The 26,179-nt window shown below is 37.4% G+C and overlaps 1 protein-coding gene across 3 annotated transcripts; it reads left to right on the top strand.

Moving 5' to 3' along the window:
- Positions 1 to 296: 296 nt before the first annotated feature.
- Positions 297 to 25,326, top strand: LOC117332588 (tenascin-like). 3 transcript variants are annotated; one of them, XR_004533759.1, is made up of 6 exons: positions 297 to 627; positions 1,875 to 2,162; positions 5,110 to 5,391; positions 5,758 to 6,075; positions 18,585 to 18,866; positions 19,209 to 21,117. XR_004533759.1 is itself a non-coding variant. In XM_033891561.1 (4 exons), exons 1-4 carry the CDS (start codon positions 306 to 308, stop codon positions 25,191 to 25,193), a joined length of 1,173 nt encoding a protein of 390 aa, XP_033747452.1. In that variant the 5' UTR covers positions 297 to 305; the 3' UTR covers positions 25,194 to 25,326. The 3 variants fall into 3 exon arrangements, 2 of the variants coding, with proteins under 2 accessions (XP_033747452.1, XP_033747451.1); XM_033891561.1 differs by lacking the exons at positions 5,110 to 5,391; positions 5,758 to 6,075; positions 18,585 to 18,866; positions 19,209 to 21,117 and adding exons at positions 24,279 to 24,560; positions 24,913 to 25,326; XM_033891560.1 differs by lacking the exons at positions 18,585 to 18,866; positions 19,209 to 21,117 and having other exon boundaries at positions 5,758 to 6,320.
- The last annotated feature ends 853 nt before the right edge of the window (positions 25,327 to 26,179 follow it).

The following is a 26,179-nucleotide window of genomic DNA, read 5'->3' as shown; positions in this document are numbered from 1 at the left end:
TGAAATTTTTTTCATGAGAAATTGACCTCATTTTCAGGTCAAAATATTTCATGTCAAATTCACCTTAAGACATTTTGCCAGTGTAGCTGTAATATGTTTCTAAATAGGAAAAATGCTATTTCTATGAAGGTAGTTTGGATTTGTGTGATTATTATGTAGTAAATCTTTGTTTTTTAATGAATACTCGGTATGCTTGTTTAATTATACTTTTTTTCAAAATCCAGCATTATGTAAAATTTACAAGGATGTAGACAGTCTTTAATTTGTGCTTTATATAATTCCATCAGAAATTGTCATTTGCTTTGATGGTGACAACTTTTGAAATCATTCATAGTAAAACATCTTGTACATTTCCAGAGCCGTTAAGTCCAGATTCATTAAGCTCGTACAGGATTGAAAATGGACATGCAAAACTGAAGTGGAGGGCACCACGAGGACAAGTTGATGGTTACAGTGTGGTGCTGAAGAACTGCATGGAGGATGTGGTTGCCGAGGAGACCACCATGTCAACACACCTGTCCATATCACTCGGCAACCATAGGATTTCAGCAGCTTATTTTGTGGAGATTCGTTCATTGTCACATGGGGAGAGAAGTGACCCGCTTACGGAGATTTTACAAGTGGAAGGTTTGTGGTGTATCCTGAAGCTGATAGATTTAAGAATCTCTCCTCTTACTGCCCTTTAGAAAGTAGTTCATTGGCTGCAATCTGGTCTATTTTTAGCTCACCTGGCCCAAAGGTCCGGGGAGAATATGCTATGGTGTGGCGATCATCCGGACATCATCCATCAACATTTGCTTTAAATGGCTACTAGTCAAAAAGTCCTGAATGGATTTGATCCAAATTTGGTCAGAACAATCCTTAGGGGAAGGGGATCAGATTTTGCATAAATGGTGACTCTGATCACCTAGGACCAGAGGGACAGGACCCAATACTTGGGGAAATAGAGGTAAATCATTTAAGTTGCTACTAGTCATAAATGGATTTTAACCAAATTTAGTCAGGATCATTCTTTGATTTAGGGGAAGGAGAACAGGTTTTGCATCAATGTTTACTCTGACTCCCCTGAGCCTTACTCGATTTGCACTCTTCTCATTCTAAAATATATCTTCTGGTCACTCGATTTGTAGCTCTTCTGCTTCTGGAAGATCTTCCTCTTCCGTCTCGAAGTTGGAAGACTTATCTTCCAAGATGGCGGCAACCATGTTTAAGTGTGCGAGTGATGAGTTTCACTAGAGAAGGATTTATGACACATACATGCAGATGTTTATGTCATAGACTCATAGTGTTTGAGAAAACTTAAAAACTTGTTTTGGGTTATATTCTTCTGGTTTACTTGATTTACATATAACGGAATGTGATCTTCTTAGAAGGCTCCTCTTCCGAGAAGAGTGCAAATCAAGTGGGGCTTTGGGGCCAGAGGGGCGGGGCCAAATAGGGAAAATAGAGGTAAGTCCTTTAAATTGATATTAGTCATAAAGTACTGAATAGATTTTAACCAGATTAGGTCAGAAACATCCTTGGGGAAGGGGAATAGATTTTGCCTGAATGGTAACTCCAAACCCCCCATGAGCAAGAGGGAGGGGAAGGGGAACAGATTTTGCATAAATGGTGACTCTGATCCCCCTGGGGCAAGAGAGGCATGGCCAAAAAGGCAAAATAAAGATAAATATAAGTCCTATTTTTAATTAGCATAGCATTTTTTTTCACCAAATGGATATTTGCTTAAATGCAAGGTAGCTTTTTCTTTTAACATATTGTACATATCATAATCTGCATTTATTAAACATTATCATATTAGCAGTTTTGTTTGCATGTGATCACTTCTTATCTAACACAAATGGGATTTGAATATTTTCTTTTTTTTATTGTAGAATTAGTTCTGATCATTCAAGACTTGCATGCCACAATGCAGGACAGTAAGTCTGTGACATTGGAGTGGAAACATCCAGTTTATGGTCCAGTTGACAGCTATGAGGTACAGTGGGCGCTGCAATATTCTGACCAACTTAATATCATTGCTGCAGACTCGGGCAGGACTTGGATTACCATCAAGGATTTGACACCAGCGAAAACATATATATTCAGAGTGGCATCAGTTTTACCAAGGGAGTGTGGACAGGAGAACAAATTTTTATCACAGGAAATCTCTTTTACATTGGGTAAGCTGCTTTTTGACTCATTTGCTCAAAGGGCAAGTGAGATAACAGGCCATGGTGTAGTGTTGGTCATATGTACATCTGTCCATTCGTCCATCTAAAATCCAATTTTTCCTTTGAACAGCTTCTCAATAATCAAGAAGCCCAGATACCTGATTTTGGCCAATAGCATGCTGGGGTGAAGCTTAACCCCCCCCCCCCCCCCCCGGGCTATCAAGATTGTTTAGATTAGTGACCTTGACCTTCATTCAAGGCCACCCTGGTCAAATATGCTAAAAATCTTTTAAAAGATTTCTTCTCACTAAGCAAGAGACCCAGAGGTCTGATATGGGGCTTATAGCATGCTGGGGTGAATGACATTAACCTCAAATTTAAGTTAACAGGAATGAAATCTGCCAAAATATATCAAAACTCAGGTACTGTTAAGGCCCACGGACCCCTTGTATTTTCATACTACTTAATTTTCTCCTTTCTTTCGATCCTTCATGCACAACATCTGCATAATATAGCCACTTTAATTTTTTTCAGAAGTGTTTTTTGTTAACGTTTTTTGTGTAATGGCAAACAACTGTGCAGTCCTGAAACAGATTTTATTCAGACTTGGTTAAGTGGATTAACCTATTAATCCCGAGTACTTAAAGCATCAGGTGTTCCCAAATTTGATATACATCATCCAATAATGGTATCATTTACAAGTTGGAGGAGGTTGTGTATGGTTTAACATTTGTTACCAGCTTTGCAATGAATTAACTTTGGAACTAGAAAGTCAAGTTCTATAAAAGAACAGCTAATATGACTGGCAGGTTTGTATCATTATATTGAATAATAGAATATTAAGCTGCTTTAAAATCATCAAGCCAGAAACATCATCTTGATTTATTGTATTACCTGCCCTACATGGGCAATGTACCAGTACCATCATAAGGGGTCACATATCGGTGCACTTAACCTGTGGATTATTAGCTCACCTGGTCCGAAGGACCAAGGTGAACTTATGCCATACCGTTGCGTCCGTCGTCCGTCCGTCCGTCAACAATTGACTTCTCCATAACCACTGATCAGAATTTGACCAAATTTTGTCAGAAGCATCCCTATGGGGTGTGGACTTAAAATTGTACAAATGGTGGGGCTGACCCCCCAGGCATCTGAGGGGCGGGGCCAAAAGAGGTCAATTTGGCTCTATTAATATAACGACTTCTTCTCTGAAATAAAGCAAAGGATATTGCTCCTATTTGCCTGGTAGTATCACTTTGGGGTAAGGATTCAAAATTGTACAAATAGTGGGGCCGATCCTGACCTCCCTTGGGGCTTAGAGGCGGGGCCAAAAGGCGTCATTTTGGCAGAATTGACATAAACAACTTTTTCTCTGAAACTAAGCAATAGATATCTCTAATATTTGACTGGTAGCATTCCCTTGGGTTAAGGATTCAAAATTAAACAAATGACGGGGCCAACCCCCTTGGGGCTGAGGGGCAGGGCCAAAAGGGGTCAATTTGGTTAAATTAATATAAACAACTTCTTCTCTGAAACTAAGCAATGGATATCTCTAATATTTGACTGGTAGCATTCCCTTGGGTTAAGGATTCAAAATTAAACAAATGACGGGGCCAACCCCCTTGGGGCTGAGGGGTGGGGCCAAAAGCAATGGATATCAGTGATATCACTCTCATTTGTATGGTAGCATGGTCATGGGATGGGGATTCAAAATTGTATAAATTTTAGGGTTGACCCCACCAGGGGGCTGAGGGGTGGGGCCAAAAGGGGTCAATTTGGCTAAATTGATATGGACAACTTCTCCTCTGAAACCAAGCAATATATATTGCTCATATTTGACTGTGAGCATCCCATTGGGGTTGGGATTCAAAATTGTACAAATAGTGGGGCCGATCCTGACCTCCCTTGGGGCTGAGAGGCGGGGCCAAAAGGGGTCAATTTGGTTAAATTGATATAAACAACTTCTTTGAAACTAAGCAATGGATATCATTCTCATTTGTATGGTACCATGGTCATGGGGTGGGGATTCAAAATTGTACAAATTTTAGGGTTGACCACACCAGGGGGCTGAGGGGTGGGGCCAAAAGGGGTCAATTTGGCTTAATTGATATGAACAACTTCTTCTCTGAAACAGCTCATATTTGACTGCTAGCATCCTTTTGGGTAAGGATTCAAAATTTTATAAAGGAAGGAACTGACCCCCCCGGGATGCAGAGGTCGGGGTCAAAAGGGGTCAATTGGTTTAAACAACTTCTTTTCTGAAACTAAGCCATGGATATCACTCACATTTGTGTGGAAGCATCCCTATGGGGTTGCGCCAAAAGTCAGTTTCATTTCATGGATTGATGCATTTTTTGGCATAAAAACGTCACGTACCCATATAAAATGCCTATAATATATTGACAGCAATACCAGTGACAAATATACTTGATTATCATTCTTGTTTCATATCTCATGAAATCCAGGTGAGCGATACAGGCCCTCTGGGCCTCTTGTAACTTGTTGCAAACGATTGCCATCGCTAATGAAAAGTACTGGAGGGATATTGCTCAAACTTCACATGTAGGTTTCTCTTGGTTCCTAGATGTGCCCATTCATTTTTGAGACTGGTTGGGTAAACAAAATGGCTGACAGACTGCCATTTTGTATTTTGATGGTTTAAGTTTCTTCTCAGAAAGTTTCATATGAAGGTTGTCCTTATCTGATTATTCAGAGAGGAAAATATAAAAGAAGGGAAAAGTAAAGGAAATATTAGTCTCACATACAGTGTAGACGCAATCAAGATAATTCAACGGTGTGAACCAAAATCCCTCTGGATCCCTTGTTTTCTGTTATAAAGTATATACCAGTCTGTGAGAAAAACCAAAACAGATTTTTGTTGCAATCATTTTGAGGTAAAATCATACACTGACGGTACTGGACTATCAGTCAATCTAAAACTGTTTTCTGTTTACAGCCCCTGCTATGCCTGGTGAGGTTGATAGAATTGCAAGCACCATCAAGTCAACATCATTTGACTTGAAATGGAGAGCATCTGGTGGAAGAGTTGACAAGTACATTGTGAAGATTTCGGATTATTCTACATTCGGGGCTGAATACCAGACTAAAGGTCCATCTCCATCTCTACGTATAGAGAACCTAGAGGTAAACACTCGGTACAAGTTGGGTATCTTCGCTGTCAGGGACAACATCAAGAGTGAGCCTCGGACTGAGAATTTGAAGACAAAAGATGTTAAAGGTGTGTTGATGTAAATTTAATTTTGTTCCAAATGCAGACAAAAATTGTTGTGAGAATAATGTTATTTCAGTAAAAAAAAACACTTCCATTTCCATAAACCAATGTTTTGTGTACATGTATGTGTCTGATTACCGATTCTCTTTATATCCTATCAAAGTATAAGGAAATTTAATGTTAATTGCTGATAATAGGAAAATAAGGTGTGAACTGTTATCCATTAGGACTTTATGTTAACAATGCTTTTAATCTAGAAGGCTACGAAATGAACGTCAGTTTTGTTACACATTTCTTTACAAAAGTACTAGGTAATTATTATAAAACTAACAAAAAGTAGTAAATAACCATTATATTATTTACCAATTTCAGTATACTGGGGATGCATGACGAAGGCAATTCTGACAGGTGGCATAGCTATTGCTGGTGTGACTGCATTCGCACCATTCCTTGGTGCTGTTGGGTTTGGTGCAGCAGGTATCGGTAAAGGCACGATGGCCGCATCATGGATGTCCTCTTTTGGGGGCACGGTAGCCTCAGGGGGATTGTTCTCTACCCTACAGTCTCTTGGAGTTGTCGGTCTTGGAGCATCTGCGAAGGCTGCAATAATAGCATCCGGAATGGCGTTGGGGTGTATTGTGGAAGTGATATGATGTAGCCTAAATCACAATGCTGGATAAGTCAGGAGATGTTTGTATAATATTGTTGTCCCATTCACTTTTTGAATTTGAAAGAGTAAGATCATCATCTGTGTTGTTATAATATTGATGAATTTTGAAGAAATTTTACTATTGAGTTATTTTGATTCTTTGTATAATTGAGTATATGCTTTTACTTGGCTAATTTCTTTGTACGAACAAAAAAAAAACATTTCTTTGATTAGTAACCTGTAATACATATCAAAATCAATTCAAAATCATGTTTTCTGGTTTTCTATACACTACAGCTTACGTGGACTTTGCGGTTTCCACGCGCCCACGGTGGACTGCCCACGCAATGTCCACTAGTGGACATGCGTGGGCAAAGTGTCCACGTGATTCCGCGATTCGTGATGGATCGGCAGATACCGTGGGTGTCCACGCAACAGCGCGGCCCGTCGAGGAACACTGGATATCGTGGCCCGCCGGATGCCGTGTATGTCCACGGAACAGCGCGATCCGTCGTGGAACGCTAGATAGCGTGGCTAGCTTATGTTTTGAAGTTATGCTTACTTTACCGCGTCTTCTAATCACGGCTGAAGGCAGGATGTCCTCCCGATATATAAGAGTTACTTCCCTTCCGTTTCCCTGGTAATGTAATATTTGAATAATGCTCTATTATAACGGGCCGTATACAACATGTAACATCTCATTAATTTTCTTTAGTAACGGGCCGTATATAACATGTAATATTTGAATAATGCTCTATTATAACGGGCCGTATACAACATGTAACATCTCATTAATTTTCTTTAGTAACGGGCCGTATATAACATGTAATATTTGAATAATGCTCTATTATAACGGGCCGTATACAACATGTAACATCTCATTAATTTTCTTTAGTAACGGGCCGTATATAACATGTAGCATTTGAATAATGCTCTATTGTAACGGGCCGTATACAACATGTAACATCTCATTAATTTTCTTTAGTAACGGGCCGTATATAACATGTAATATTTGAATAATGCTCTATTATAACGGACCGTATACAACATGTAACATCTCATTAATTTTCTTTAGTAACGGGCCGTATATAACATCTAATACTTGAATAATGCTCTATTATAACGGGCCGTATACAACATATAACATCTCATTAATTTTCTTTAGTAACGGGCCGTATATAACATGTAATATTTGAATAATGCTCTATTATAACGGGCCGTATATAACATGTAACATCTCATTAATTTTCTTTAGTAACAGGCCTTATATAACATGTAATATTTGAATAATGCTCTATTATAACGGGCCGTATACAACATGTAACATCTCATTAATTTTCTTTAGTTACGGGCCGTATATAACATGTAGCATTTGAATAATGCTCTATTGTAACGGGCCGTATACAACATGTAACATCTCATTAATTTTCTTTAGTAACGGGCCGTATATAACATGTAATATTTGAATAATGCTCTATTATAACGGACCGTATACAACATGTAACATCTCATTAATTTTCTTTAGTAACGGGCCGTATATAACATGTAATACTTGAATAATGCTCTATTATAACGGGCCGTATACAACATGTAACATCTCATTAATTTTCTTTAGTAACGGGCCGTATACATGTATAACATGTAATATTTGAATAATGCTCTATTATAACGGGCCGTATATAACATGTAACATCCCATTAATTTTCTTTAGTAACGGGCCGTATACAACATGTAACATCTCATTAATTTTCTTTAGTAACGGGCCGTATATAACATGTAGCATTTGAATAATGCTCTATTGTAACGGGCCTTATACAACATGTAACATCTCATTAATTTTCTTTAGTAACGGGCCGTATATAACATGTAATATTTCAATAATGCTCTATTATAACGGGCCGTATAGAACATGTAACATCTCACTAATTTCCTTTAGTAACGGGCCGTATATAACATAATAATCTTAATTGTAAATAATCTAATAATCTCAGATTAACACTAGTAAATATCTTTTATGTAATTTGCGTGTACACCATTGTATTAATGTATTTTATGTTACAGAAGTTAAAACGCAAAGTAAACGTTGTGCTTATATCAGTTGATACTGTGTAATATGATAAATTCTTTTAATGCGTCATCTTTACGAGCCCATGTCTGTGTGAAGCACCTTCTATTTAAAAAATATATATATCTAAATTTCATTAAGTGTGAACTATATTACAGATATTCTTTCCGTATATTACTTATGATCTGATCAATAATAATCATATTTTGGTTACGTACATTATGTATGTTGGTTTATGGGTTCTCACGTACTAACTACGGAATAAAATTTGTTGATATCATAGTTATCATCTGCTTTAAGTTTGAAACAAAAGCAAGACCAGTCTATAATCATTAATTAATTCGCTGTATAGGAAAGCAAAATACCGTTACAAAAACTGAGTTGAACAGGTAAATGCCTGGGGCTAGGACCTCGCAGCGGTTGCTATGACGACTTGGTGTGTCAAACGAGCTAGAGCTGTGAATCTGTCGCCACGGGTGACTGACCCACAAGGTAAGAAAAATCGTCTGGATTACCGCGGCGTGGGGGGGTCTCCTTTCTCCCACTTCTTACAAATAAGTTACGGGCAGGTATGTTGTGACAGTCATTATAGTCTTCACCTATACCTTACCTGGATTTTACCTGTGTTCTCCAAAGTTCTCCAAAATTACCGGTATCTTATCTGTATTCTCCGACATTACATGATCTTTACCTCTATTTTACACCAACTTTGAATTCATCTCATTTCATTCCTTATTAATAATTTTGCATACCATTTTCATAAACCAAATTTGACAGCTATAGTACAACAACGTAGATATTTTACTGTTTTAAATGATTGAAAATGCGAAACAAAATCACATCAGACCATTTACTACTATCCGATAACCCTTATCAACATGGCGAACTATCACTGATATTTTTCTTGATATTATTTAACTTAACTGATTACAAATCATATAGACGTAAAAGTGTACTCGACTGTGAGTGGGTTAGTATACCATTTAACAATAATCAGGTGTGAAATTACGGTCGACACGGTCGTCACGCCTGTCACAGCACCACAGGTATCTGTTCTGTCGGGTGTTCTAATCGGAACCGCCTATAACTGCTGGTGAGTTGACACGTATGGTTTCCGTGCACGTCAAAAATGTTCCGAATATATGCTTTTACAGGTTGTACGTATATTTAGCTTGAGTTTTGTTAAAAAATTCTTTTTACTGTAGGGATTCATTTTTAAATTATACACATTATTTACATTTAAATTCCTTTGAGTTAAAACAATAAACATTCGTATCACAAATAAAATAATTAGCCTAAGTTTGAACATTCACATACCCACGATGTTGAAACTTTACTTTAAGCATTTATTTCATGTACGAATTCCATTTTAAACTTATATTATTAGAAGTGTTGTAATCGAAATCGTTATTGGTATGCAACGAAACCCGTGTCCTCGTCATAAAGGCTATGGACAGGGTGATGTAAGTCGTTACACGTTATATATGTTGTATACGGCCCGTAATAAAAGAAAAGTAGTAAGTTACATGTTATATAGGCCCGTTGAAATAGAACATTATTCAAATGTTACATGTTGTATACGGCCCTTTACACCAGTATAGTAGAAAATTAGTAAGAAGTTAAATAAATGTTATACAATAGAAAATCAGTGAGATGTAACATGGTGTATACGGCCCGTTACAATAGCAAATTGGCATGTTATAAACGGTCCGTTCAAGCAGAAAAATAGAACATTATATAAATGTTACATGTTATATATGGCCCGTTATAATAGACATTCAGTGAGATGTTACATGTTGTATACGGCCCGTTATAAAAGAAAATTACAGTGAAACCTCACTATTAAGAACACCTGGGGGTCCGGGTCAAAGTGCCGAGATGGACCAATTTGAGCTAGACCATCAGGAACCGTAACTCTTAATTGACTAAACTCAGGTGCAAGTTGTATAGATTTGGCTAAATACATGCCATAGTCTTAACTTTAAATAAAAAGAAAGACAATTGTTTTTGTCTATCATTTCCTTTATTTTCTTCATAACCTTCTAAAACTGTCTTTCTTTTCAAGATGCTCTGACCTGTGTTTTGCCGACCCCAAACTGTTCAGCAAGTTGTCGTTGGCTACGACCATTGCTACATTGAATCAGTTCAATTTTCTTTTTTAGTGATAACTCGTTACGTTTACGTGATGTGGCCATCATGAGCAAATTATAATAACACCTATCTACAGACCCTATTCGGCATTGATACAAAAACATCGAGATCGCTGAAAAAATTTGCGCTTGACCAGAAAAAAAATCAAACGTTACTATTTTTATTTTACTCGCTTGTATGTTATCGGGTCTTAAAACCACCAACAGCCACAAATCAATTATTTGAATACCATAGTTAATAAGCAAATGTACGGTTATTACAATTTTCAAGGCAAGATAGATAATCTGATCACTTGTGTATTTGATCCGTCACAGCGCCACCAAGGAAAGGCGATCACCCGTAACGGTAAACAAAGGACTACAAACTAAAACCCGGCACATGTTGGCTTGTTACGAACAATGAAAGACTGGATGTTTATTTTACCTTCCAGTCAGTGCGACGATTTCAAAGAGATTAATAGCCATTCTACTCACCTGTCGATACACTGGTCAGTAAACAAAAGATCGATAATTACGTATACACACGTCAATGGCCAGTTTGACACGCATTACCGTAAGCTGTTCACGGTTCGCTACACACCAGGTAATTTTTTAGACACGACCAACTGGTCGTAATTGTGGGGGTAATAAGCGTTAATTAGTATTCGTTGGGACTGCCCAAGGTGGACGTAATACGGAATAGCAAAGTGGTCGTAATAGTGAAGCGACCAATACCAAAATATATAGAGAAAAAAATCGTTACTAAAAAAAAAGTGCCCGTAATAGCGGGGTGGTCGTAATTTCGAGGTGGTCGTAATTTCGAGTCATAAGGTGAGGTACGTAGTAAGAAGTTACATGTTATAAACGGCCCGTTAAAATAGAACATTATATAATTGTGACATGTTATATAGGGCCCGTTTTAATAGAAAATTAGTGAAATGTTACAAGTTGTTTACGGCCCGTTATATTAGAAATTTAGTGAGATGTTACATATTGTATACGGCCCGTTATAATAGAATATTGCTCAAATTTTACATGTTATATACAGGATGTTAAAACAGAACATAATATAATTGTGACATGTTGTATATGGCCCGTTATAATAGAAAATTAGTAAGAAGTTACTTGCTATATATGGCCCGTTAAAATAGAACATTATCAAGTGTCATATGTCATATACGGCCCATTATGAAAGAAAATTAGTAATAATATGTATGTTATATACGGCCCGTTAAAACAGAACATAATATAATTGTGACATGTTGTATACGGCCCGTATAATAGAAAATTAGTAAGAAGTTACATGTTATATATCGCCCGTTAAAATAGATCATTATTCAAATGCCATATGCCATATGCGGTCCATTATAAAAGAAAATTAGTAAGAAGTTACATGTTATATACAGCCCGTTAACACAGAACATTATATAATTATAACATGTTGTATACGGCCCGTTATAATAGAACATTACACCAAATGTTACATTTGCATTATCGTTGTCTTATTCGCATTAATTGCAAGCACGTGTTTACATTTGTTTATATATATTTCCTAAAAAGCGGTCTGATCCCGTTGAACCTGTGATATCACGATCTTGTATTGCTAATGTATATGTCTTTGTATATGTTGTAAAATCAGATTGGCTGAAACGCCAAAGGAATAAATGAATTAAATTTACCTAGAGTTAAGGATCCACTTCTTGGCATTGGGAGTCCTTTTATATCATCATTATCAAAATAAACTGACCTACAGGTAAATTCAACATGTTAGTGATACACCTGTTAATTAAGATGTGGTATTTACCGGGCTATTATCTTAACACGCCTCTGTGACCGCGGCTTGCCGGTCTCTGGCCTTTGTGGTGTTGGCCACTCGTCGGTTATAAAACGGACTCGGATGTATCTCAGTTCGTGTTTCTACGTGTAGATATTCATATAACATTATCATGACCAGTCCTAGGACAGGACTTTTTTTATTGTTTATTCCACAGATCAACCGATTCCCGTCTCTGATATCGAAGGTGCATTGAGACTTTCCTATCTCCAATAATTTAGCTCGAGCTCTCCAACAAATGAAATGTAACCCAAAACCGATGAGTGGATGAGTCGGAACAGAATATCACAAATCGTGCAACATCGTTGCCTAAAATATTAGCATCTCTAGAATAAACTTTTAATAGACTATTAATGCAATGACTCAAATACGGTCTCTGGGCGAACCTCACACGTGAGGTCACTGTGCGGAATATATCCCTATATACATGTAGGCTATTAGAACCGGTAGATAATCAGTTTTTTACGGTATGTATCGATACAGTTTTTGATAATGTTTCTCAATATTTATTTAACGGGTTTTACGTCTACTATTACAACTGACGACAAAACATGTGCACGTACGCTGACTTGTCGATCATTCTCACCAACCAATGGAATTAACGGACGCCTTTCTACAGTGTTTGATTGACAGAGTCAGAGATCACTGGAGTGTAACAAGCTTTAGTGTCTTGTCAATCATTCTCACTAACCAATGAAACTCACGGATGCCGTCAGATACCCCGTTTGATTGACAGACAGCTAAAACAGAATCATCTGCGTATGACGAGCTGCCGAGAAAATCAGCGGTTATGGCTGCCATGTTTATGCAAAACACCGCATAAAAAGTGTTGCATTCAATGAGTAATTTATGACTTAAAATATGATTGAATACAAATCATTGAAATCACAGTGGTGATAGAAACAGAAACCATAATTGGACCTGAATGCAAAGCACTCAATATACATGATAAATATAAAGACATTAAATGGTTATCATAAATCGGTACATTTAGGGAATGTATATAAACATTGTACATGTAAATTATATTGCAGAAAGGGCTGTTGTAATGTTTTAATTACATTCTGAATAAATTCTGCTTTTGATGCAATAATGTAATGTTTAATTCCTTTTTGTGTTTTCCGTTTAGATACCACATTAACGATATTACATGTATACAAGATACCCAGATAGGCAGTTATTAACAGCTCTTTTGTGTGTACACTTTAGAATAGATACACAAAATATTGTCACAACATTCGATATTCCGCATATTTTAATATGGTCGGAGTCTGATAACATGATAACACCGATGCTTAAAAGATAACGGAATAAGGATTCAAATGCCGAAGTTTAGATATGAGATTTGGAAAAGCTGTTCTTATGTCGCAGTGGTATTTTCTATTTTCCCAATTCAATGTCGTGTAATGAATGCAATATTTCTAAAATAAATGAATATTTTTTAAAAACGTGAATACGTCAATGGAGAATGCTGGATGGATGAAACAGCTTATGTTAAGTTACATTAAATATTAACGGCGCTTAATATATTGAGATTGTTTTTGTTTTTTAATGTTTATAATATGGCCATAATAACGCTATTGATGGACCAAGGGTCTAAAGCTTTAAATAAAACTTGAAATGTTCTTCAATTTCATCCGAATCATAAAGGCTTATCTACACCGCCAACATGAAACCATGCATAATTCTGATAAACGATACCGATACCACTACCGCTACCGAAAGACGAAGGGATATAACTCGTGTAGATCAGAAATGAACAGCAAACAACTTGTACCCACTGTATATCGCGGATCGACATGGACCACGGGCTTTAAAATGAAATGCATGTCCACCACGTATCGTGGATCGTCGTGGAACACGGTGTCTCGAGTTGAACTATGCCCACCACTAATCGCGGATCGTCACATACCGTGATGCCGAGTGGATACCGTATCAGTCAGCTGATGTCCACGATATATGACGGACCGTCGCGGAATGCCATATCCGGTGGGCGAGTGGGGTCCGCGCTGCCCACGTCCGTGACGGACGCGTGGAAACCGCAAAGTCCACGTAAGCTGTAGTGTATATCGGGGAGTAACCACCATTGATACCATGTAATACAGACCTTGGGTAAGGAATTTGAACCAAGTCCCTGTAAATCGTACCATTCAAAAAGAGTCAATATCAAGCTATTTGTAAAGCTGCAGTATTCTTAAAAATAATTTAGTAAAAATTACTGGTAATGCACTGATATTGAAGCAAAAATGCCTATGTATACGGTATAAAGATAAAATTATCTCTTTTGATGATGGTGGGCTATTCAAAGTGTCTTGCGTCCTTTGTCCTCCGTCCTTCCGTCCGTCTGTCTGTGTGTCCATCCATCCCTCTGTCCCTCTATCTTTAAACAATTCTTGTATCTCAGAAAGTACTGAAGGGATCTTTCTCAAATTTCATATGCAGGTTCCCCTTGATCTGTAGTTATGCATATTGCATATTTGGACCGATTGGAAACAGGTAGACATTTTGGATTTTGACAATAAAAGTTATCGCTATTTCTCAAAGTACTGAAGGGATCTTTCTGAAATTTTATATTTAGGTTCACCTGGGCCCCTGGTTATGTTCCGACACTTTAACACTAGTCCTCCACCTCTGGGTTGCGAGTTCGAAACCTACGTGGGGCAGTTGCCAGGTACTGACTGTAGGCCGGTGGTTTTTCTCCTGGTACTCCGGCTTTTCTCCACCTCCAAAACCTGGCACATCCTTAAATGACCCTAGCTGTTAATAGGAAGTTAAACAAAAACAAATCCTAGTTATGCATATTACATTTTGGACAACCTGATAACAACCTGGCCAACAGACAGGCATCTTGGATTTGACATTTGAAGTTTGTTATCAGTATTTCTCAGAAAGTACCAAAGGAATCTTTCTGAAATATCATAGGTATATTCCCCTTGGTCCATCGTATTGCATTTTGGGACCAATCTGAAAACAACATGTTCGACAGACAGCCACTATCGCTTAATCGCAAATTTCATATATAAGTTCCCCTTGTTTGAAAAGTACTTGAGGGATCTTTCTCAATTTACACAGATTAGTAAGAGTAAGGGAAAAATAGAGAGAAGAGCAATCTGACATGGAATCTATCAAGATCATTCAATGGTGGGCGCCAATATCCCACTGGGATCTCTTGTTATAATTGCCCTTGATTTTAAAGCTCTCTATTTCTTTCCAAGGTGTTGTATGCGTTGTTCAGAAGCAGCATTATATATTTCTGTATTCACAGACGAATTCAGGAATTTATGGGGATTCTAGCATTTTATAGTTATCTTAAGTGTGATTTTTAGCTCACATGCCGTCGTGCGGCGTCTATTGTCCATACAGCATCAATTTTTTTCATTAAAACAACTTCTTCTTAATAGCTAAGAGGCCCAGGGACTTGATTTTTAGCCTGTAGCATGCTGGGCTGAAGGGCTTCCAAATTCACATAGGTCAAATAGGCTACAATCTTCAAATGACTTCTTGTAAATAACCAAGAAGCCCAGGGACTTGCTATTGGGCCTGTAGAATGCTGGGGTGAAGGGCTACCAAGTTTGTTCAATTGAATGACCTTGACCTATGTTAAAGGTCGCATTGGTCAAATTGGCTTAAATCTTCAAACAGCTTCTTCTTCTCCATAACCAAGAGGCCCAGGGACTTGATATTGGGCCTGTAGCATGCTGGGTTGAAGTGCTTCCAAGTTCACATAGGTCGAATAGGCTATAATTAAGGTCACATAGGTAAAATAGGTTATAACCTTCAAATGACTTCCTGTAAATAACCAAGAGGCCCAGGGATTCGCATATTTGGCCTGTAGCATGCTGGGGTGAATGTCTACCAAGTTTGTTCAAATGAATGGCCTTGACCTATATTTACGTCCGCATGGGTCAAAATGCTAAATCTTCAAACGACTTCTTCTCAATAACAAAGAGGCCCAGGGACTTGATATTGTGCCTGCAGCATGCTAGGGTGATGGGCTACCATTTGTTTGTTCAAATGAATGACCTTGACCTACATTGAAGGTCAAAGAGGTGAGATACGCTTAAATCTTTCAACAGTGATTTTGCGATAGCCAAGTGTCACCAAGACCTGATATTAGGCCAATAGAATGCTGGAAAGAAGGACTTGATCTTTATTGACATGAATAAACCTAGCATACTCTGAAATTTGAATAAAGTGGTAATCAGTATGGTATCTGCAGAAACAGCTTCAATCAACACAAAGTTACTGTTGAACCAGGTGAGCGATACAGGCCAATGCATTAGGCCTCTTACACATAATGTAGGCTGCATTCAAGTCTGACGTTTGACTGTACAGAATTTCGATTTGGAAAGATTTGTTAATGGTGAGGTTTTATGCATTTTTTTTTAGCTGTGTTTCGTTGGTATAACAATCAGTATTTATGGATCGATTTTCAGAAAACTTGATTTGTACGTAGTCATCACTCATTAACAAATTCCCAACATTGCTGTAATGAAAATGTTTAAGGTGATACATGTTTATGAATATGCTCACTGCTTTTCAGGATGATCACTGCTTTTCAGGATGACCAGATCTTTTTTTACTCTATCTCCAAAACAGAGATAGTACAACCACATGCGATTGGTATCGGTGATATGGGTTAATTTTTTTTTCTAAAAATATTCGATAGTTTAAATTGCATGCCTTAAGTGTTTATGTATGCATGTGTGGATGTATGAACAATGTGTATGTTGAGCCGGAAATCTCATACATGATGTCAATATATACGCAAAGGTATTGCTTCCGGGGCTCCAACTCTGACAATGTTCCTTATTTTAGCTCGATAGTAACATAAAACTTGTACGCGGCAAACTGTAATTACATCTGCTGTTACGGATATTTTGATCATATGCTTTGGACCTAAATCTGTCTCTTATTTTTAGCTCACCTACCGGATGGTCGTGGCATCCATCGTCTGTCCTGCGTCGACTTTTCCATTTAAAAAACTTCTTCTCAACAACCAAGAGGCCCGCATATCTAATATTAGGCATGTAGCAGGATACGATGAAGGGCTACATAATTGGCACTTCATTCAAGGTCACAAGTGTTAAATAGGCTCAAATCTTTGAATGATGTCTTTTCAATAACCAATAAGCCTAGGGACTTGATAGTGAGTCTGTAGCATGCTGGAGTGAAGGGCTTCCATGCTTGATAAAATGAATGACCTTGACTGACATTCAATGTCACAGAGATTGAACAGGTTGAAATGTTTATACTAATCCTTCTCAATAACCAAGAGGCCCGTGGACATTATATTGGGTCTGTGCTATGGTAGGGTAAAGGGCTATGAAATTTGTTTAAATGAATTACCTTAACTTACATTCAAGGTCACAGTTGTCGAATAGGCTGGAGTCTTTAAACGTCTCCTCAATAACCAAAAGGTGCAGGTATTTGATATTGGGTCTGTACTCTGTAGCATGCTGGGATGAAGGGCCTCCTTAATGTTCAAATGAATGACCTTGATCATTATTTAATTTTGAAATAGTTTAATTGTCTGAAATATTTAAGACACATTTTCAAATAATTGTGAGACCTTGAGATCTTATATCTGATCTCTGATACACGCGTTCTTAATTATGTTAAGCTATAAAAGGATCATTGGATAGCAGGTGAGCGATTCAGGCCCATTGGGTCCTTTTACAGTTATTGTCCACTTACCTGTAGAATTCTCCATAATCTTTTGTTATGTTGCACATTTATATAAGCTGTTTTTGAACTGGATTTATTGCAAATATCCAGCTTTTTCACAAAGTTAGCAGAAACTGGGATTTGGAATATTTATTTCATTTGTAGACAAAGTCCACAACTTTGGATATAATCCATGTTATATGTAAAGAGACTCTAATTATGATAATTTAAGTTGTGTTTGCATATGTATGTTTGTTTATCAAATAAACAAATAGTTGGTTACTTTGTTGTTTTTGTTTTATTTGAAATGATTCATTTATTGCAATAAATAGATGAGAAAACTGACAATAAACAGGGACAGAGGAGAACTATTCTTACATCATAAAATACAATGTACCTAAATTCATGCCATCAGCATTACAAAAGAAAATATTGTCCAAGTACACGTATCTTTCTTAATGTATACGAATTCAGAATGCTTAACAATAAATTGACAATGTACTGTACTGTAAGAAGGGGTCACATATCGGTGCACTTAACCTGTAGATTATAACTTGTTGCAAACGATTGTCATCGCTAATGAAACGTACTGGAGGGATATTGCTCGAACTTCACATGTAAGTTTCCCTTGGTCCCTAGTTGTGCCCATTCATTTTTGAGTCTGATTGGGGAAACAAAATGGCTTACAGACGGCATTCTTGTATTTTGACTGTTCAAGTTTCTTCTTAGAAAGTTCTTTTATATACCAGTCTGTGAGGAAAACAAAAAATAATTTTTTGTTGCAATCATTTTGACGTAAAACCATACACTGACTGGACTATCAGTCAATCTGAAAAAGTTGTTTTCTGTTTACAGGCCCTGCTATGCCTGGTGAGGTTGATAGTATTGCAAGTACCATCAAGTCAACATCATTTGACTTGAAATGGAGAGCATCTGGTGGAAGAGTTGACAAGTACATTGTGAAGATTTCGGATTATTCTACATTCGGGGCAGAATACGAGACTGAAGGTCCATCTCCATCTCTACGTATAGAGAACCTAGAGGTAAACACTCGGTACAAGTTGGCTATCTTCGCTGTCAGGGACAACATCAAGAGTGAGCCTCGGACTGAGAATTTGAAGACAAAAGACGTTAAAGGTGTGTTGGTTTAAGTTTAATTTTGTTCCTAATGCAGAAAAAAATTGTTGTGAGAATAGTGTTATTCCAGTAAAAAAAAAAACTTCCATTTCCATAAACCAATGTTTTGTGTATGTGTCTGATTACCTATTCTCTTTAAATCCTATTAAAATATACGAAATGTTATCTTGATGCTGATCGGAAAACGAGGTGTTAACTGTTATCCATCAGGACTTCATGTAAACGATGGTTTTAATCTAGAAGGTTACAAAATTAATGTCATTTCTGTACAAAAGTATGAGGTAATCATTATAAAACTAACAAAAAGTAGTAAATAACCGTTATATTATTTACCAATTTCAGTACATTGGGGATGCATGACGAAGGCAATTCTGACAGGTGGCATAGCTATTGCTGGTGTGTCTGCATTCGCACCATTCCTTGGTGCTGTTGGGTTTGGTGCAGCAGGTATCGGTAAAGGCACGATGGCCGCATCATGGATGTCCTCTTATGGGGGTACGGTAGCCTCAGGGGGGTTGTTCTCTACCCTACAGTCTCTTGGAGTTGTCGGTCTTGGAGCATCTGCGAAGGCTGCAATAATAGCTTCTGGAATGGCGTTGGGGTGTATTGTGGAAGTGATATGATGTAGCCTAAATCACAATGCTGGATAAGTCAGGAGATGTTTGTATAATATTGTTGTCCCATTTACTTTTTGAATTTGAAAGAATAAGATCGTCATCTGTGTTACATGTATAATATTGATGAATTTTGAAGAAATTTTACTATTGAGTTATTTTGATTCTTTGTATAATTAAGTACGTTGTTGTTTATGCTTTTACTTGGCTAATTTCTTTGTACGAACAAAAAATAAAGATTTTTTATGATTGGCAACAAATAATACATACAAGATGTAGCAAAATAAATTCAAAATCATTTTTTTCTGGTTTTCTATATCGGGGAGTAACTGCCATTGGTGCCATGTTATACGGACCTTTGGTTAGGAATTTGTACCAGTCCTTGTAAATCGTACATGTACCATTCACAAAAGAGGTAATATAAAGCCATATGTAAAGCTGCAGTAATCGTATCAATAATTTAGTAAAAATTACTGCAAAAATGCCTATGTATAGTGATAAAATCTCTTTTTATAATTGCCCTTGATTTTAAAGCTTTCTATTTCTTTCCAATGTTTTAGGTATTGTTCTTAAGGAGGCCACTTGCTAGATTATATATTTCTGTATTCACAGACTAATTCAGGAATTTATCGGGATTTTAGTATTTTATATATATAGTTATCTTAAGTGTGATCTTTAGCTCACCTGCCCGAAAGGCAAGTGAGCTTATGCCGTGGTGCGGCGTCCGTTGCCATCCGGCGTCAACTTTTCTATTTAAACATCTTCTTTTAATAACCAAGAGGCCCAAAGACCTAATATTAGGCATGTAAAATGCTTGGATGAAGGGCTACCAATTGACCTTCATTCAAGGTCACAAGGGTTAAATAGGCTAAAATCTTGAAATGACGTCATCTAAATAGAGACTTGATATTGGTTCTGTGGACGAACCAAGTACCAAGTTTGATCAAATGAATGACCTTGACTGACATTCAAGGTCACAATGGTCGAATAGGCTGAAATGTTTAAACAACTTCTCAACAACCACCCAGGGGATTGATATTAGGTCTATAGTATGCTATAATGAATTTCTACTAAGTTTGTTCAAATTAATGACCTTGACTGACATGCAAGATCACAGGGGATGGACAGATTGAAATGTTTAAACGACTTATTATCAATTACCAATAGGTACAGGAATTTGCTATTGATTCTGTAGCATGCTGGGGTGAAGGGCTTCCATGTTTATTCAAATGAATGACCTTGATCATAATTCAATTTTGAAAGAGTTTGATTATCTAAAATATTTAAAAGACATCTTTTCAAATAATTGTGAGACCTTGAGATCGTATATCTGATCTCTAATAGAAGTGTTCTTAATTATGTTTATGTATAAAAGGATCATTGGATGGCAATTCGGGCCCATTTGGTCCTTGTACAGTTAATTGTCCACTTACCTGTAGAATTCCCCATACTCTTTTATTGTTGCACATTTATATAAGCTGCTTTTGAACGGGATTTATTGCAAATATCCAGTTTTTCTACAAAGTGGAAGATGAGTGGATAGAAACTCGGATTTTGAATATTTATGTCATTTGTAGACAAAGTCCACAACTTTGGATAGAATCCATGTTATAGGTAAATAAACAAATAGTTGGTTACTTTGCTGTTTTTGTTTTATTTGAAATTATACATTATTGCAATAAACAGATGAGAAATCTGACGATAAACAGGGACAGAGGAGAACTATTGTTGCGTCATAAAATACCTAAATTAATGCAGTCACTATTGGAAAAGAAAATATTTTCCCAATATCTTTCGATAATGTATACGAATTCTGAATGCTTAACAATAACCTGTAAGTATATTCTATTCTGAGAGCCAGTAATAACACATACTATAGTATGATTTTTAATTGTGTTAGCCCTTTAAGTTGTCTTTTTCAATGACATCTCTTACATTGTAAATACACAATAGACAAATTTGATAAGGGGAGATAATAGGAAGTAAAACTCGGTGACATTTTTTGCCCTTTGAGTAATAACGTTCATCTTGATATCTGATAGCTTTGAATAAATGGAAAAGTATACTTTCAAAATAATTATACAATTGGACGAAAATTCCACAGCAAATCCGTAGTTTCCGTTTTTTGTTTTTATCATTGGGCATCCTACTCAAAGCTTATACTTGGTATAATATCTATCTATAGTACTTACACAGATATATTCGAGTTCACTTGGTGACAACTCGCTATCAATACATTGTAAAAAATCCATTAACTTATCTTCATACACCCGTACACAAGAATACAATTAAATTTCGATAAAACAAAAATACGTCATTATCAAGTGATGAATCCGTAATACCAAAAAAAACCCACAAAAGACCATTTTCATTTAATTATTTCATAGTCTAAACTTTTATTATACTTTTAAAAATAAAAGTGTTATCAATGTCCAGTTGTAAATGTAGAAAGCGGTCACCGTGACTTTCACGACTGACATCTTTCTTCATATAATGATAAATTAAAAAAAAATACCTTGATAACTGCTGTCATTATTGTAGTTGAAAGAAGAATCAAAATAATGATAGAAGAATCAAAATAATGATATACAGTGTAGATATACTCTTAGTGTATTTTTGAACGGAAGGTTTTCTTTGGATTGCCACGATAACTGTAGCGCAGTGTTTGAAAAAAATAGCTTTCACTCAAGTTTATTACTGTTTATTAAATGCACCATCGGAAAATCCAGACAGACAGCGTAAATACACAAAATTATGCCAAACTAATTACCGTGAAGCGGCGGAGGAATCACTCAATATTCTTGACCGAAATCGATCATTTCATGTGTCGTCTAGTGACCAGATGGTGTATCATCGACATCTACACCACAACCATTATATAAGGCGTTTGGGGCTCTACTGCTGCTCTTTCGTTAAGGGTCATTTGAGCACAGAATTCCTGTGTGGGCCCTTGATGATTCGATGTCCAAACTAACTCAAGATCAAACAGCCCTCAGTACTTTTATCGGTCACTTTCAGGGGGAAGCGTCCATTAGAAAAAAGTCCGGGCTTACACATAAAAATACTGCCTTTAGTTATGGTCCAACATTGTAGCCTCCGAAAAAAAAAGGAATAATAATGACTTCAAAGTTATGATTTAATATTATAACCAAATTATTGATAATACCAGAAAATGTACCACTGTGTCTATATTTTATAAAATATAGGTCACGTGCATTTCAGAATAGCTATCACATCATATTTGTCTAAACTATACTTCAGTAGAAACAATAAACAGTAATTATATGTTTATACCGGACAACTTGCAGTTTAGTATAATTTAGAATTAAACATATTTCGAAATTTCTATCTCGGAAATCAATTTCAAACCCTCATTAAATATTTGAATTCATTCCCCCCCTCCCCCCACACACACACATACACACCCTCACACACACCACACACACACCACCACCACCACCATCAGCAGGGATTTCACCTGGACCCGCTGGGGGCTTACACATTTTTGCTGGCCTAGCTACGTCCCTGACTTTTAGGACATGCCTTAATTCAGTAAGTGTGCTGAGAGTCTACCGCGACTTTTGCGTATTGGGTCATTTCAGCACCTAATTAGGGTAATTTCTGTGAGACTGCTAGATGACATGATGTATAGTCCTTAACAGGGAATATATTTGAACGTTAAATTTTAGCAATTTCAGAAGTAATATCACACTTTTTCAAAAAGATGATTGGTCAAAGCATGTCAGAAAGACATGTGCTTTCTTACCCGAGCGTCAAAAGCTATCTGAGGAGACACAAAACTTATTCTCAAGTAATCACTGGATGCCTTCCTAGATAGTCTTAGCAGTGTATGAAACACTCTACCTAAGATTCCGTCTCTAATCGATTTGGCTGCTGAAGCTGAGACTTCTAAGGATAGTGTGACACTGGTATCGGTTAAAGAGGACAATGTGACATAGGTATAGGTTACCGAGGATAATGTGACACTTGTATCGGTTACAGAGGATAGTGTGACATTGGTATAGGTTACCGAGGATAATGTGACACTGGTATCGGTTACCGAGGATAGTGTGACACTGGTATCGATTACCGAGGATAGTTTGACACTGGTATCGGTTACCGAGGATAGTGTGACACTGGTATCGGTTACCGAGAATAGTGTGATACTGGTATCGGTTACCGAGGATAGTGTGACACTGGTATCGGTTACCGAGGATAGTGTGACACTGTTATCGGTAACCGGGGATAATGTGACACTGGTATCGGTTACTGAGGATAGTGCGACACTGGTATCGGTTACCGAGGATAGTGTGACACTGTTATCGGTAACCGGGGATAATGTGACACTGGTATCGGTTACTGAGGATAGTGTGACACTGGTATCGGTTACTGAGGATAGTGCGACACTGTTATCGGTAACCGGGGATAATGTGACACTGGTATCGGTTACCGAGTATATAGTGACACTGGTATTTGACAGACTGCCATTTTGTATTTTGATGGTTTAAGTTTCTTCTCAGAAAGTTTCATATGAAGGTTGTCCTTCTTATCTGATTATTCAGAGAGGAAAATATAAAAGAAAGGAAAAGTAAAGGAAATATTAGTCTCACATAGACGCAATCAGGATAAATCAACAGTGTGAACCAAAATCCCTCTGGATCCCTTGTTTTCTGTTATAAAGTATATACCAGTCTGTGAGAAAAACCAAAACAGATTTTTGTTGCAATCATTTTGAGGTAAAATCATACACTGACGGTACTGGACTATCAGTCAATCTAAAACTGTTCTCTGTTTACAGCCCCTTCTATGCCTGGTGAGGTTGATAGAATTGCAAGCACCATCAAGTCAACATCATTTGACTTGAAATGGAGAGCATCTGGTGGAAGAGTTGACAAGTACATTGTGAAGATTTCGGATTATTCTACATTCGGGGCAGAATACGAGACTGAAGGTCCATCTCCATCTCTACGTATAGAGAACCTAGAGGTAAACACTCGGTACAAGTTGGCTATCTTCGCTGTCAGGGACAACATCAAGAGTGAGCCTCGGACTGAGAATTTGAAGACAAAAGACGTTACAGGTGTGTTGGTTTAAGTTTAATTTTGTTCCTAATGCAGAAAAAAATTGTTGTGAGAATAGTGTTATTCCAGTAAAAAAAACCTTCCATTTCCATAAACCAATGTTTTGTCTATGTGTCTGATTACCTATTCTCTTTAAATCCTATTAAAATATAAGAAATGTTATCTTGATGATGATAGGAAAACGAGGTGTTAACTGTTATCAATCAGGACTTCATGTAAACGATGGTTTTAATCTAGAAGGTTACAAAATTAATGTCAGTTTTTAACACATTTCTGTACAAAAGTATGAGGTAATTATTATAAAACTAACAAAAAGTAGTAAATAACCGTTATATTATTTACCAATTTCAGTACATTGGGGATGCATGACGAAGGCAATTCTGACAGGTGGCATAGCTATTGCTGGTGTGTCTGCATTCGCACCATTCCTTGGTGCTGTTGGGTTTGGTGCAGCAGGTATCGGTAAAGGCACGATGGCCGCATCATGGATGTCCTCTTATGGGGGTGCGGTAGCCTCAGGGGGGTTGTTCTCTACCCTACAGTCTCTTGGAGTTGTCGGTCTTGGAGCATCTGCGAAGGCTGCAATAATAGCTTCTGGAATGGCGTTGGGGTGTATTGTGGAAGTGATATGATGTAGCCTAAATCACAATGCTGGATAAGTCAGAAGATGTTTGTATAATATTGTTGTCCCATTTACTTTTTGAATTTGAAAGAATAAGATCGTCATCTGTGTTACATGTATAATATTGATGAATTTTGAAGAAATTTTACTATTGAGTTATTTTGATTCTTTGTATAATTAAGTACGTTGCTGAAGCTGAGACTTCTAAGGATAGTGTGACACTGGTATCGGTTAAAGAGGACAATGTGACATAGGTATAGGTTACCGAGGATAATGTGACACTGGTATCGGTTACAGAGGATAGTGTGACATTGGTATAGGTTACCGAGGATAATGTGACACTGGTATCGGTTACCGAGGATAGTGTGACACTGGTATCGGTTACCGAGGATAGTGTGACACTTGTATCGGTTACAGAGGACAATGTGACATTGGTATAGGTTACCGAGGATAATGTGACACTGGTATCGGTTACAGAGGATAGTGTGACATTGGTATAGGTTACCGAGGATAATGTGACACTGGTATCGGTTACAGAGGATAGTGTGACACTGGTATCGGTTACCGAGGATAATGTGACACTGGTATCGGTTACAGAGGATAGTGTGACATTGGTATCGGTTACCGCGGATAATGTGACACTGGTATCGGTTACCGAGGATAGTGTGGCACTGGTATCGGTAACCGAGGAAAGCGTGGCACTGGTATCGGTTACAAAGGATAGTGTAACACTGTTATCTGTTACCTAGGAAAGTGTGACACTGGTATCGGTTACCGAGGATAGTGTGACACTGGTATCGATTACCGAGGATAGTGTGACACTGGTATCGATTACGAAGGAGAGTGTGACACTGGTATCGGTTACCGAAGATAGTGCGACACTGGTATCGGTTACCGAGGATAGTGTGAAACTGGTATCGGTCACCGGGGATAGTGTGACATTGGTATCGGTTACCTAGGAAAGTATGACACTGTTATCGGTTACCTTGGGAAGTG

Source organism: Pecten maximus, chromosome 8 (assembly GCF_902652985.1).
Source record: "Pecten maximus chromosome 8, xPecMax1.1, whole genome shotgun sequence".
Taxonomy (NCBI): domain Eukaryota; kingdom Metazoa; phylum Mollusca; class Bivalvia; order Pectinida; family Pectinidae; genus Pecten; species Pecten maximus.
Note: the sequence above shows the minus strand (reverse complement) of the source record. Positions and strands in the feature narration are given on the sequence as shown.